General features: G+C 33.2%; 2 protein-coding genes across 9 annotated transcripts; both read left to right on the top strand.

The window, feature by feature from the left end:
• Nucleotides 1-5,068, top strand: LOC107924102 (protein transport protein Sec61 subunit alpha). Of its 4 annotated transcripts, none has more exons than XM_016854388.2 (7): nt 1-452; nt 1,462-1,819; nt 2,274-2,501; nt 2,677-3,031; nt 3,114-3,241; nt 3,391-3,526; nt 4,405-5,068. In XM_016854388.2, the coding sequence occupies exons 2-7, from the start codon at nt 1,476-1,478 to the stop codon at nt 4,642-4,644; spliced, it is 1,431 nt and encodes a 476-aa protein (XP_016709877.2). In that variant the 5' UTR covers nt 1-452; nt 1,462-1,475; the 3' UTR covers nt 4,645-5,068. The 4 variants fall into 4 exon arrangements, with proteins under 4 accessions (XP_016709877.2, XP_016709878.2, XP_016709880.2 ...); XM_016854389.2 differs by having other exon boundaries at nt 280-424; XM_016854391.2 differs by having other exon boundaries at nt 332-447.
• Nucleotides 5,069-9,213: 4,145 nt separating this feature from the next.
• LOC107923251 (serine/threonine-protein phosphatase 7 long form homolog) lies at nt 9,214-12,636 on the top strand. 5 transcript variants are annotated; one of them, XR_001691556.2, is made up of 7 exons: nt 9,214-9,356; nt 9,822-9,944; nt 10,319-10,378; nt 10,516-11,228; nt 11,307-11,391; nt 11,486-12,007; nt 12,104-12,627. XR_001691556.2 is itself a non-coding variant. In XM_041086842.1 (7 exons), the coding sequence occupies exons 3-7, from the start codon at nt 10,319-10,321 to the stop codon at nt 11,873-11,875; spliced, it is 1,170 nt and encodes a 389-aa protein (XP_040942776.1). In that variant the 5' UTR covers nt 9,214-9,356; nt 9,822-9,944; the 3' UTR covers nt 11,876-12,631. The 5 variants fall into 5 exon arrangements, 3 of the variants coding, with proteins under 3 accessions (XP_040942776.1, XP_040942775.1, XP_016708955.1); XM_041086842.1 differs by having other exon boundaries at nt 11,486-11,762; nt 11,841-12,631; XR_001691555.2 differs by lacking the exon at nt 9,214-9,356 and adding an exon at nt 9,364-9,595 and having other exon boundaries at nt 12,104-12,636.
• The last annotated feature ends 668 nt before the right edge of the window (nt 12,637-13,304 follow it).

The following is a 13,304-nucleotide window of genomic DNA, read 5'->3' as shown; positions in this document are numbered from 1 at the left end:
TCAAGTCCATTTTACGAATCTAAAATTTTTGTGAAAATCATCTCAAATTCCGAACCGAGCTTCCTAACCCATTAAGAGGATGAACACGTTTTTAGTTTAAATTCGTATCTCAAATTTCGTTTTAACAAAAAAAAATCCCAAATTGGGATCATATTATCCAGAAATGGATGGTCGTGCCAAGTAGTACCCCCGTTGACAGATATGACAACAATCCCGGGTCAAACTTGCCGTCTCCTTATCCACGTCACTCTCACAAACCACGTGTCTTTTCCTCATTCGCCCGACGTCGTGTCTCTATTTAAGATTTGAAAAACGGAGAAGTTTATCTACCAGAACAGAACAAACGGAGCAGTTTACGGAAGGGACCCTTAAAACCCAGCCAAACCACATACAGTTCCTCCTCAGAATTCACCTACTCTATACGGTACGGTTCCGGCTTTCCAGTGCGTACGGTTCGTCTCCTTTCCATTTTTAGATCTTTGATGATGATGATGATGATGATTATTATGATTTCCAATTCGTAATTATTGTCTTACTTTGTTTTTTTTTATTAGCTTTCTTTAATGATATTTGAATCGTGCTTTGTGTCTGTTTTAAAGATTTGATTTGCTGATGGATATTGATTAGGGTTTTGTGAATCTTGACGAAATTTATTTTTAATGTAATGGTCACTGAAAATTGGATTATTTTTTGCTAATTTAAGGATGAATTGTTTTAAGTGGTGATTTGACTCATTTTTCTGAGTTTAGATCCCCTTTAGTGTTTTTCAAACCTGTATTTTCTTCCCTGTGCATCCATTAGGATTTTTTCTTTTGAATAAATATCCTTTAGGAATTTAGGGCAATCTACATGGGGAACCTTTAGATCGGTTGTTACCTCTCGTTTAGATGAAGACGTTGATGAGCTCGTTGAAATTTATTGGAAATAATTGGAGAGGCTCGGTCTTTCAATTTAGTTGCGGATTTTTTTCTGTTTTGAGGTTCGTTTCAACTGTGAAAACTTGTGTCTTTCAAATAAAATTGAGAGGAGAAATTTGTTTTATGGATTTAAGAAATGAGTTATCAAAGATGAGGTTTTGTCAGCAGTATTTGAATCTTTCTCTTTTCTGTTTCCAACTAGAGTAAACTTTGCTAGAGTGCTTTAACTTCTCCGTTGTTGTCTTGTTCGAAACTCTTCTACTTTGAGATTTTTGACAATGCTGTTCAGTTTTAACAGGCACTTGCCCTTAATGATGATTTTATAGGGTTAGAAATCATCCATATCATTTCCTTTTTTCTTTTTTTGTGATTCATTGCTTGAAGAGTTAGAACTATAAACTCCATCAGTCCATCTGTGACAGTTCTTTTTTTGGTGTAAGTGTTGTATTTTGCTAGGACTTCTAGAGCCGTATTCTATCATTTTTATCAACTTATTTATCTCTCTCAATTGTTGGTCCAAATTTTTACTTTTTTTTTTTTACAGTTGAATAAAACAAGATGGGGGGTGGGTTTAGAGTGCTTCATCTTGTAAGACCGTTTCTTTCATTTCTGCCTGAAGTTCAGAGTGCTGACAAGAAAGTTCCCTTCAGAGAGAAGGTCATATACACTGTGATCTCTCTTTTCATCTTCTTGGTTTGTAGCCAGCTCCCTCTGTATGGCATACATTCTACTACTGGTGCAGATCCATTCTATTGGATGCGTGTTATCCTTGCCTCAAATCGTGGGACTGTCATGGAACTTGGAATCACTCCCATTGTGACGTCTGGACTGGTGATACAACTTCTTGCTGGTTCTAAAATCATTGAAGTGGACAACAATGTCCGCGAAGATCGTGCCCTTCTGTAAGTATCTTTCAAGGGTGTAAACTATGATTCTGTCTTTTACATTATTCAAGTAACTATAGTCACTGAATGAAGATCGGCTATTTTTTGTCGCTGGCTTCTGTTGCTCAATATTGGATGGCTTCATTTGTTCCATTAGACTTTTAATGTTATTGGTTGTCAGACTGTGGAATCAGTAATTTTGCTAGGGTAGCAGCTTGAATTTTTTTCCCTTCATGGTTGTGCTGTAAAATGCTATTGTGATAGTTCCTTGGAATATGTAATATTGTTTCCATGCAGGGGAGCTTCTTTTGGTGTGCATTGCTCATGCATGCTTACACCTGTGTTCATGCTTTACCTCTTTGAGTTTTTGCTAAGCAATCATCAGGTGGCTTTATATTTTCTTTAAGCTGCAAATTGCTTCTTTAGTTTCCAAGATGTATAATTTTGTATGATGAGTACTCTTTCTTTCCAGAAATGGTGCCCAAAAATTGTTGGGTATCTTGATAGCTATTGGCGAGGCAGTTGCCTATGTTCTCTCTGGGATGTATGGTAGTGTTGGCCAGCTTGGAGTAGGAAATGCCATTCTCATCATCCTTCAGCTTTGCTTTGCTGGTATCATCGTCATATGTCTGGATGAACTTCTTCAGAAAGGATATGGTCTCGGTTCTGGAATTTCCCTCTTCATAGCAACAAATATCTGGTGAGCATTTGTAGCTTTTTATTTTTATCTGTGCTTTCTTCATCTACTAAAGAAGTTGCTAAGGATTCTTATTGTCTTACCACTAATATCATATAGCAGAGTTTGTGGTTCCATGACGTAATCATTGGTAGAATTACAATTGCTAGCACTAAAAAGAGGTTTGATTGACTTGCAGTGAAAACATAATCTGGAAGGCATTTAGCCCCACAACAATTAACAGTGGCAGAGGTGCTGAGTTTGAAGGAGCTGTTATTGCATTTGTCCATAATCTTTTAACTCGAGAAAACAAGATTCGTGCTCTCCGAGAAGCCTTTTATCGACAGAATCTACCAAACGTGACAAATTTGCTTGCTACAGTCTTGATTTTTCTAATTGTTATCTACTTCCAAGGGTTCCGTGTGGTTTTGCCTGTGAGGTCAAAGAATGCCCGTGGACAGCAGGGTTCATATCCTATCAAGCTGTTCTACACCTCTAACATGCCCATCATTCTACATTCTGCTCTTGTTTCAAACCTTTACTTCATCTCTCAGGTACTGGAGTTTACCTGTTTACATGAGTATCTATATCTGTTGCCTTTTAATATAATGCATCTAATCATGTGTCCCTCTGCAGTTACTGTACAGAAGGTACAGTGGAAACTTTTTTGTGAATCTCTTGGGCAAGTGGAAGGAGTCTGAATATTCAAATGGTCAAACCATTCCTGTTGGTGGCCTTGCATATTATATCACTGCACCATCAAGGTGATTTGAACCTTTCCTATTTTCGAGCAACTATTTTCTCCAGCTTGATCTCTGATGCTAACACTTTAGTTGGTTAAGTCAATAACAATGTAATTTGGGAATCTTCCTTATCAACTTATGCTGACACTCCTGGCTATAATGTCTTGCAGCTTAGCTGAGATGGCTGCCAATCCTTTCCATGCGTTGTTCTATCTTGTGTTTATGTTGTCAGCATGTGCATTGTTCTCAAAAACTTGGATTGAAGTCTCAGGATCATCTGCTAGAGATGTTGCCAAGCAGCTCAGGGTATGTGATCTTCTCTGAAAATCTGTCTTTAGATTTACTTTGTTTCTGTAGACTTGTGTTTTCACTGTGCAATTACATGTTTTGGTTTTACTTATGAGCTAAAAACTCGGAGTAACCCTTTTTGCAGAAAGCATATTTTTCCTACCTTGTTTTATTTAGTCAAAACACTACAATTATAGTTATACCTAATGTGAAATCTGCACTTTGTTGTGTTTCTCTTTTCATGAGATACTGTATTTTTATGGTAAATCATAACTGATAAAGCTAGTAACTTAGTAGATGGATATAACATAAGATATTTTTTATGTAAACCAAAAGATACTAGAATGCATAAGTTGAACCCACCTCAACTCTTCCATCTATTAGCAAAACCCATGTCCCGCCTAGAGCCAACCCCCTATTCCTGTTTCTACCTATATCCAGCTTGCCAACTAAGGAATCCAAAAATTGGGAAGGACTGAAATGTCCACATCATACCTGAAAAATTTTATACATCACCCATATCCTTGGTCACTATCAACACCATCTATGCTTCTGAGCAACTTTTGTTTTATGTTAGATTATTTAAAAATTATCAGATCATTCCTGAATATTCTTTAAATTACATAGTCAAGTATTTGTTTTGAGGTATTTTACACCTCAGTGGTGTTGTAATTGTCAATTTTATATGATTGATATCTATATACTAGGGGGGCTCTGGTTCAATATTTGGATGTGCATGCTTCCCCCCATGGTTCTTTTAGTTTTTCCTTAAACTTAGAAGGTTTAAGCTGTGATACCAAAGTTATGAGTAAAGCTGTGCATGTAGATCATCAGCTGTGGTAGCATTACGCATCATTAGAAATTTCATGAATCATTTTTCTTCTGCTATTTTGCAGGAACAACAAATGGTTATGCCTGGCCATCGTGAGGGAAGCTTACAGAAAGAGCTAAACCGTTACATTCCCACAGCTGCTGCATTCGGAGGCATGTGCATTGGTGCACTCACAGTATTGGCAGATCTTATGGGAGCAATTGGGTCAGGGACGGGTATTCTTCTGGCAGTCACAATCATCTATCAGTATTTCGAGACTTTTGAGAAGGAGAAGGCCAGTGAGCTTGGCTTCTTTGGATTGTGAGCTTAGGCTTTGACTGGAGGGATGCTTGTGCTTCTTAGCTTTCGCAATTTTGGGTTAGCTGAGGGATTCATTTCGGGCCTACTTTTGACAACAGAGTTTACAATTTAGTTAGTTCAATATGTTTTGTTTACACATTTTGTTTGAGAAATCACAGAAAAAGGGTATTGCCTGAAAGCAGTGCTACTTTTGTCTAGTATACCTTGCAATATAGAAGTTTGTTCTATGGTTGGACGCACGCGCAATGACAACACTTCTTATATCTTGTGTATCTTTAGTTGCTTGAGGAGAGCCTTTAGAACTTTGCCTTGGAGTGTGTTAGGTTCAAATGTTAAAACTATATCAACCATCAGTTTAAACAGCCTGGTATTGATTAGTTCTGTGTTTCGTCTCATGGCTCGAAGCAATAGCATTGTGAACTTATATATGTCTTGCTAATCTTCATTCTTTACAGACATTAATTTATTTAGGAATTCCAAGACTAATCTGCTTTAGTTCTTATTATTTTGGGAATTAATTCGAAGATGTGGAAAGTGATCTTTGTCCTTTGTTTTGGTTATAGTTTGCAGTAATGCAATATGTTTGATGAAAAATGGAAAGGTAGTAGGCTTTCTTTCATTTCCCATCTTGCATCATCCTAGTTTAGACTCGACTAACAGGTTAGATAGCAAGATTTACAATGAAATATTGGGTTTAATTTCCATCATATAAACAAACAAAATGGGTAATGAAACCGACTGAATTTCCAGGATCTACTACCCTCGAATTCCATGGGGGCAACCTATTTTATAGGTTATCGGTTAAATTATTTCATTTTAATCTTTGATGTATTAAGTAATTTTCTATTATTTATAATTTTTTTAAAACTTTTAATGTTTTAAGTAATCTCATGTAATCTTTTTCATGATTTAACGATTATTTACTTTTTTAAAAATCTTAAATTTCTATTACTTAATTTCTTGGAAATTATTTTTCATTATTTACGAGTTATTACATTAAAGGTTACTTGAAACATTAGACTCATAAATAATGAAAAAATTACTTAAGGTTACCTAAAATATGAAGAGGTGTCTTAAACAATGAAGGAAGTTTTTAAAAAATTAAATAATTCCTATATCATAAAAATTTATTTAATACGTTTCTAAAAAGTTGAAGTAACTCATAAATAATGAAAAATTTATTAAAGGTTACTTGAAACATTAAAAGATTTGTAAGAAATTAAATAACTCTTAACGTGTAAACAACTTGATAATTTGATTACTTCAGCGTTTAGGTTTTTTTCCCTTATCAATGGCTTAGATCATTTTCTTTTTGATCCACCGGCTAAGTTTCTTTTACCTTATAACAAGTTCATTTTAGATTTTTTTTTCTCAAAGATAACATGATTGGAGCATAAATACATAAAGAATTATTGTAAGTACACAAAATGATGTAGGGCTATGAAAAAGCAAGCTAGGTAGAGGTGCGCTGAGTTGACAGATCCAAGTCGAGGACAATAAATACTGGCGCTAATTGTGTACACCACCTTCCTACTTCCTATCTCATCTCTCACTCACTCATTATCAGCTTTGAATGAAATTACTGGCTTCAGCTTTAATGCTTTACGCACTTGAATTTATTTCTCACTTTTTCGACACTTGTGTTTATTCACTTCCCCTTTCAAATATCTCTACTCATAAATTACTAAAATCTATTTTTTAATTAAAAATTAGTTTTTAACTATATATTTATTTCAATACTTACTCAAGTCTTTTTTTCGTATGTATGAAATAATATATATAATGGAAATAGATGGGGCAGTCGGCTCTTCCAGCTGCGAACTTTGTAAGTCTCTATTTTTCTCAATTTTTGCACTGCAACGATCAATTTTCAAGCTTCACGGGTTTTCTTTTTTTTCTTTCAAATTTCAGTTGTTCAGGGCTGCACTAATTCCAATATTCTGTTTGGTTCCACGGGTAGATTCAAATTTTCTTTGATGTCGGGGTTTTACGTCAAGAAAGTTGAGCTAAATTAGCCGTATATATTGAAAAAAAAAAGCTAATTGGTCGAGTTTTTTTGAAAATTTTAAAAAATAAATTATTTTTAGAGAGAATATATGAAAATGTATCTATTTTAGCGTGCTTTTTACATGGTTGGCAAGAAAATTTATCCAACTGGATAAGATTTCTACTAACATGTAAGGGAAAGCATGCCAGTTGGACACGTTTTCTTTGAAGTTTTCAGAAAAATGTTTTCTCAACATGTCAACAAAAAGCTCGTCTAGTTGGGTGAATTTTTACACACTCTCTAAAAATAATTTATTTCTCTAAATTTTAAAAAAATCGACCTATTTAATCAATTAACAATTTTTTTTAAACCTACATGATCTATTTAACCACAAAGTTAAGCAGGTAATGCAAATGAAAAAAAAATATACGTATAATATATAATGGTGAAGTTGGTTCCTTCATATGTCAACTTTACATGTATTTTGCTAAATAATTGGATACCTTATTTATTTCATGATATCTTTCTTTTTTAAATAAAAAAGAGATTTAGTTACTCCACTATTTCGAATGAAAAGCGAAGGAAAAAAGAAAACAATAATAGAGGGTCAACAATTATTTCTTTTGCATGAAGTATTCCATTTTAAGACCATAAAATTCCAAAATTGCATTTCAAAGAGAAAAGAATAAAAAGCTGAGATTGTTACCATCCAACTTACCTCAAATTTACTTCCATTCTGCAAATCTCTATGTTGTGACATGAAATCGAATTTTTGACAAATTTGTGAAGGACTTGTGAGGCTCAAAGATGGTAATTTCAAATTATATTTTTACTGCACAGTCCATGCCTCTAAGGTTGGATCCAATCGTGACATATATATAACTGTATAAGTTTTTTATACCATCAATAATATATTATAAGTGACGATGTAAACAAAACAAATATGCTAAAATTTTCAGGTCTGATTTTGAATTTTTTTTAATATAACTTATTGTTGTGAAGTTAGAGTCGAAGAGCTAGTTTAGCATTACTTTTGAGAAATGTTGTTAAAAAGTGATGTGGAGAAAGTGATTTTGAGAAGCTTGGCTTAAGATTTAAGTGTTTAGCATTGCTGTTAAAATATGTTTTTGAAAAATAAAATGTTCATTTTAGATATAGTGTTAAAATAACAAATAAACATTTAAATGATGTTCAAATTGATTAATATTATGATATTTTAATAAGAATATAAAAATTAATTTATTATAATTTTTTACTAATATTTTAATATATAAAAAATAAATTTTAAATATTTTTAAGCAATTAATATTATTTATTTATAAAATTTAATTCGAATATCTATATAAACTATATTTTAAATATTAAAATATAACTAATAAAATTTTAAACATATAATATCATTTATTTAAAATAAATTTCAATAGAAAAATAATTACATATCCAATATAAATATTATATAAAATACTTTATAATGGTTAAAATTGTCATTTGGTCTTAAACTACTTTTGCTTTTGAGTTTAAAAGTGCTTTTAAAAAGTAACTCTGACTCTAAAAATTATCTATTTAGTATTATTTAGGGTAAATTACACTCATGGTCACTTTTGTTTATTCAGGTTACGTTTTAGTCACTTATGTTTGAAATGTTACGTTTTAGTCACTTATGTTATCGTGTTGTAACATTTTAGTCATTGAGCCATTAATTGTCGTTAACAGTATAACGGTAAGCTAATGTGGCGCATTAAAACATCATTTCAAACAAAAAAAATTAGGTTAAATTATACAATTGGTCCCTATTTTTTTTCATTTTGAGCAATTTAATTTTTTCTTTTATGTTCTTTTAACTTTCTTTCTTTTTTTCATTATTTTCCATTTTCTTGTGCTTCTCCCTCTATTTTCCTACCTTCTCCATTTCTTTCAACATATTAGGAAGTCGAATTGGCAGTGAAGAAAAAAGCATGGTATGGGTTTATGGGTTTTGGTTATAGGCAATTATGGTTTTCGACTTATTTCTTCACTGCCTATTCGACTTCTTGATATGTTAAAAGAAATGGAGAAGGTAAGAAAATAGAGGGAGAAACATAAGATAATGGAAAATAAAGAAAATATTTAAAGAACATAAAAAATTAAATTGCTCAAAATAAAAAAATATGGGGATCGATTGTATAATTTACCCTAAAATTTTTGTTTGAAATGATGATTTAACGTGCCACGTCAACTTACCGTTACACTGTTAGCGACAATTAATAGCTCTGTGACTAAAATGTTACAACACGATAACATAAGTGACAAAAACGTAACATTTCAAACATAAGTGACTAAAATGTAACCTAAGGTAAACAAAAGTGACTATGGGTATAGTTTACCCTATTATTTATGGCTTTAAAAACACTTTTAACCCTAAACACACTTTTAAAAAGCAATACTAAACACACCCCAAGCCGAATTTGAATTTAAATAATTTGATGATTCTAATTGATTCGCATATCAATTTATTATTATACCGTAAATGATCACAATTTAATAAATTAATAATCATATAAAAAAATTTAAAATAAAATCATAAAAAATAACCCAATCTTATTCACCATCCAAAATAACCCAATCTTATTCACCTTCTCACTTCCCCCAAAATGCCATCTCGAGTCTCAACAAAAATCTCCCTCTTTTGTCCTTATCAGCAATATTACTTGTTCTGCGAAATTATACTATAAACGAACCTTGTTTTTAAGGTAAGTCGGAAATCTTAGTAATGCTTTCCTTTTTATTGTGTTTCCATTTATTGTTTGATATATACTTTTTCTTTTATCACAGAAAAAGAAGTTTCAAGTTGTTCGATGTAATGTTACTATCAATAAAGGTTTCTGTATTTGTATTGATTTTAAACTCTTTTTTTGGGGGGTTATGTAATGTTTAACTTTCCCTGGTGTTCTTTGGTTTGCTCATCTTTGTTTCATGGGAGAGCTGATAGGTTAGTGAGTTAGTGTATTTTCTTTATTTTATATATAAATTTATATTTGAATGTCGCTGTTTTCTGTTTGTTTCTCGGGATTTAGCTTCTCGGTTTTCTTCCTTCCCAAATATCCTTTCTTTTTTCAAAATTTTCTCTTCTTCTTCCTCACACTTTCTGGGATTTTTATTCCGTTGTTATTAGTTTTCTTTAGCAACTTTTTTTTAATGATTTTATAATATTACAGGAATTGTTGTGTAAATTAGAAAGAGTGGGAGCTTTCAATTGTCAAATCCATTCACGCAAACGAAACAATAAGAAGTGAGGAGGAAGTTAACAGAGGTGAAATTTTGTGTTTGTTTTCTAAGAGGTACGTACATTTGTCGACCTATGTTTTTTTGTTCTTTTAGATGCAGAATTTCTTCACCCATTTAATTAGGCTAATTTGTTGATATATGCCGAAAAATTTGAAATTTATCGATTCATGTAATAGTGAAAACGTGCCCTATAAGACGCGTTTTCAAGTCAACGGTAACAAATCCTTGAATGGTCACAATTCCAACAATTATAGGATTCTTATAACCATATTTTTTTCTTATATAAACTCATTCTTTTCAACTCAATTTTCAATTCCTACTTTTTTATTCTCCATTGTTAATTCTCTATTATTTTTTATTCTAAATTCTCAATTTTAAATTTTTCTCTGAATTCACCGATTTTATTTTATTTCTTGTAATTTGTAAGATGGCAAATCAGCTTATTCGTTTGGATCACAAGCACATCTCCGTCGTTCAATTACAAATGGTAACAAAATATTTATAAATTATTTAATTTTAATTAGTTAACTATTATGTTGTTAAAAATATTATTTAATTATTTAATTTTAATTAGTTGATTATTATGCTGTTAACATTATTAATTTTTTATGTTTATATACTTAGGGCGAAGATCGGATATTGGAGACATACATAAACAATTTAAGCGAAGGCGCGCCTAATGCCATTTATGGACACTTGCAAGATGCAGGATTTTTATACGTGGCTCGCATGCTTGGGGGGACTAAATTGGATCCCACACTTATCAGTGCTTTGGTCGAAAGATGGAGACAGGAGACACACACATTCCATTTTCCCTGTGGTGAGTGTACAATTACACTCGAGGACGTTAGTTTACAACTCGGTCTACCGGTTGATGGGGAAGTTGTTACGGGGCCAGTGCTTAGTGCTGATTGGAGTTCAACATGCGAGCAATTATTAGGGAAGGTGCCGAACAAGTTTAAGGGTAGTCGGATCGAGATGAAATGGTTGGAGGACAACTTCAAAACTATCGAAGCTTCTGCCAGTGATGTTGAAAAAGAACAATTCGCGCGCGCGTTCATCTTAAAATTGATCGGGGGTTTGCTCATGCCAGATAAATCTCGAAATCTGGTACATTTAAGGTGGCTGCTACTACTAGCCAACTTAAAAGAAGCTGGACGACTTAGTTGGGGATCAGCAGTGTTGGCGACATTGTACCGAGAAATGTGTCGAGCAACGCAACCAGAAAAAGCTAAAATCGGCGGTTGCATGCTCCTTCTTCAATCGTGGGCATGGTATCGACTACCATTTTTGCGCCCTCGAGTGGACCTCCCTTATGAATTCCCACTCGTAATATGGTAAAATTCATTTGATAATATTTTTATTGTTTTAAGTTTTCATTGTTTTAATTTTAAAATAACATGTTATTTGAATAGGTGGAACAATCCCGCAAGACATAGTGGTACATCGACCGAGCTCGAGGATATTCGACTAGCTTTAGATCAACAAACCGAAGAGGAGGTTAGTTTATGAATTTCAAAGTTATCGATTTTTAATTCTAAAATTTAAAATTAAACATTAGGTACGTGCTAAAATTTGTAAATTCGTACTGTAGTTTGTATGGATGCCATATGCAAATCCAAGAATTCAAGAATGCATCCCGGTTAAATTTTTGGCCAATCGTAACATCTGGCACGTTAAAGTGCCATTGATCGTTTTTGCAACAGTCGAGATGCATGAATCCAACCGAGTGATGCGGCAGTCCGGGTGTATGCAACGTATTCCGTCGTCACCCCAAAAGCTCGATGACCTACACAATATCGACTTGCAGGGGAGACTTGAGGAAGATTGGTCTTCATTCACCAAAATTATATCGAGATTTGGCAGCGTAGGTACGATTACTTACCAACGCGTGAACCATTTCTCACACCAGAGTTGGCTACATCTCCAGATTACATGGATTGGTTCAGGTATAAGGGCAAGCCATATCTATTGTCGGCTTTAGAAAGGAGTAGGCAGCGTCGCCGTAGGAGGCAAAGACGAGGGCCCATCAATCCTAGGTCAGGAGAACATGTTGCGGGGAGATCAACATCTGCCCCAGCTCCACACGGGGAACCGATTGTCATGCAACCACCCGGTCAGTATGGTTCATATATTTTTTGTGCTAACCCAGTTTATTTTACACAAGCACCATAGCACACACCATCATTCATTACATTAACACCTTCTCCAGGTGCATATTTCGTACAACCGCCACCCACCATACCATATTACGTGCCGATGCTGCCAGCAACACCGATGTATCCGGTATCGTCGACAACTCTCACCTTTTATCCACAGTCGGCCTATGCGACACCATACAATTATCCTCTGATAGTGCCGCAAACACCTCCAACAACGTTTTTCTACCGAGGAGGGTCATCCTCGCAACCGCTGACTCATATAAAGAGGGATGTACGATGCGCGACTAGGACCCAAAGGCAGTCAAGCACGAAGGAAGGAGATGAAGTTGGCGATCAACATGGACGTGCACGTGAAGATGAAGACGAGGACGATGAGGAGTCACCAACCCAAACAGTGCGACAAAACCCTAGGCGTGCCCGACACCTACCTAATTGTGACACGCATTCAGGACATCGATAATTATGTTATTTGTAATTTTTTTCCAAATTAATTTCAATTCCAATTTCAAATCTAGAAAAATGCTTTTAATTTATATTATGATCACGAAAAATTTACGAATAAATAATTTTAAAATTATAATAAAACGAATTCCACGTGAAGTGCCTATGATAAATATAATAATCACTAATTTATTGACGTATAATTACTGGTGTTTGATTCGTGTTTGTCTTTTCTATTCAAAAATCATGATTAGTTTAAAAAAATTAGAAAAGACAAACAGGGAGAAATCGTGAAACATGGATCATCCAATGCATTCAAATAATCGGAAAAGATTAGGTAACTTTCATAAATGTCTAACATTCTTTTGTTTAATTCTCTTAATACTATACCTTTCAAGTATTTTTGTTTAATTGGATAAATAATAAAATTATATATAAATTATGGTTTAATGTATAATTGTGTACATAAATTTTGATTTTGTGTAATTTTATACATGAAATTTTGATTTAATTTAATTCATATAAATTATTAACATAATTATCGATATAATATCATTTTATGTTTATATATTACGTACATAAATAATTATATTTATCTAGTATAAAAATAAATTTATGTATTTATTTAAATGTATATGATCAAGTCAAAATTAAAGTTTCAAATATACATTTGAACCATAATTAAAGTACAAGTATATAATTACACATTAAATTAAAATTCATGTCTAATTTTAAGATTTATCCTTTTAATTTTTTATAGTGACATACTTCAATTTCAAGAGCAAATTTTAAATATTATCATATGTTTAT

The sequence above is a fragment of the Gossypium hirsutum genome, chromosome D01 (assembly GCF_007990345.1).
Source record: "Gossypium hirsutum isolate 1008001.06 chromosome D01, Gossypium_hirsutum_v2.1, whole genome shotgun sequence".
Taxonomy (NCBI): domain Eukaryota; kingdom Viridiplantae; phylum Streptophyta; class Magnoliopsida; order Malvales; family Malvaceae; genus Gossypium; species Gossypium hirsutum.
The sequence above is the reverse complement of the archived record's forward strand: the minus strand, read 5'-3'. Positions and strand labels throughout refer to the sequence as shown.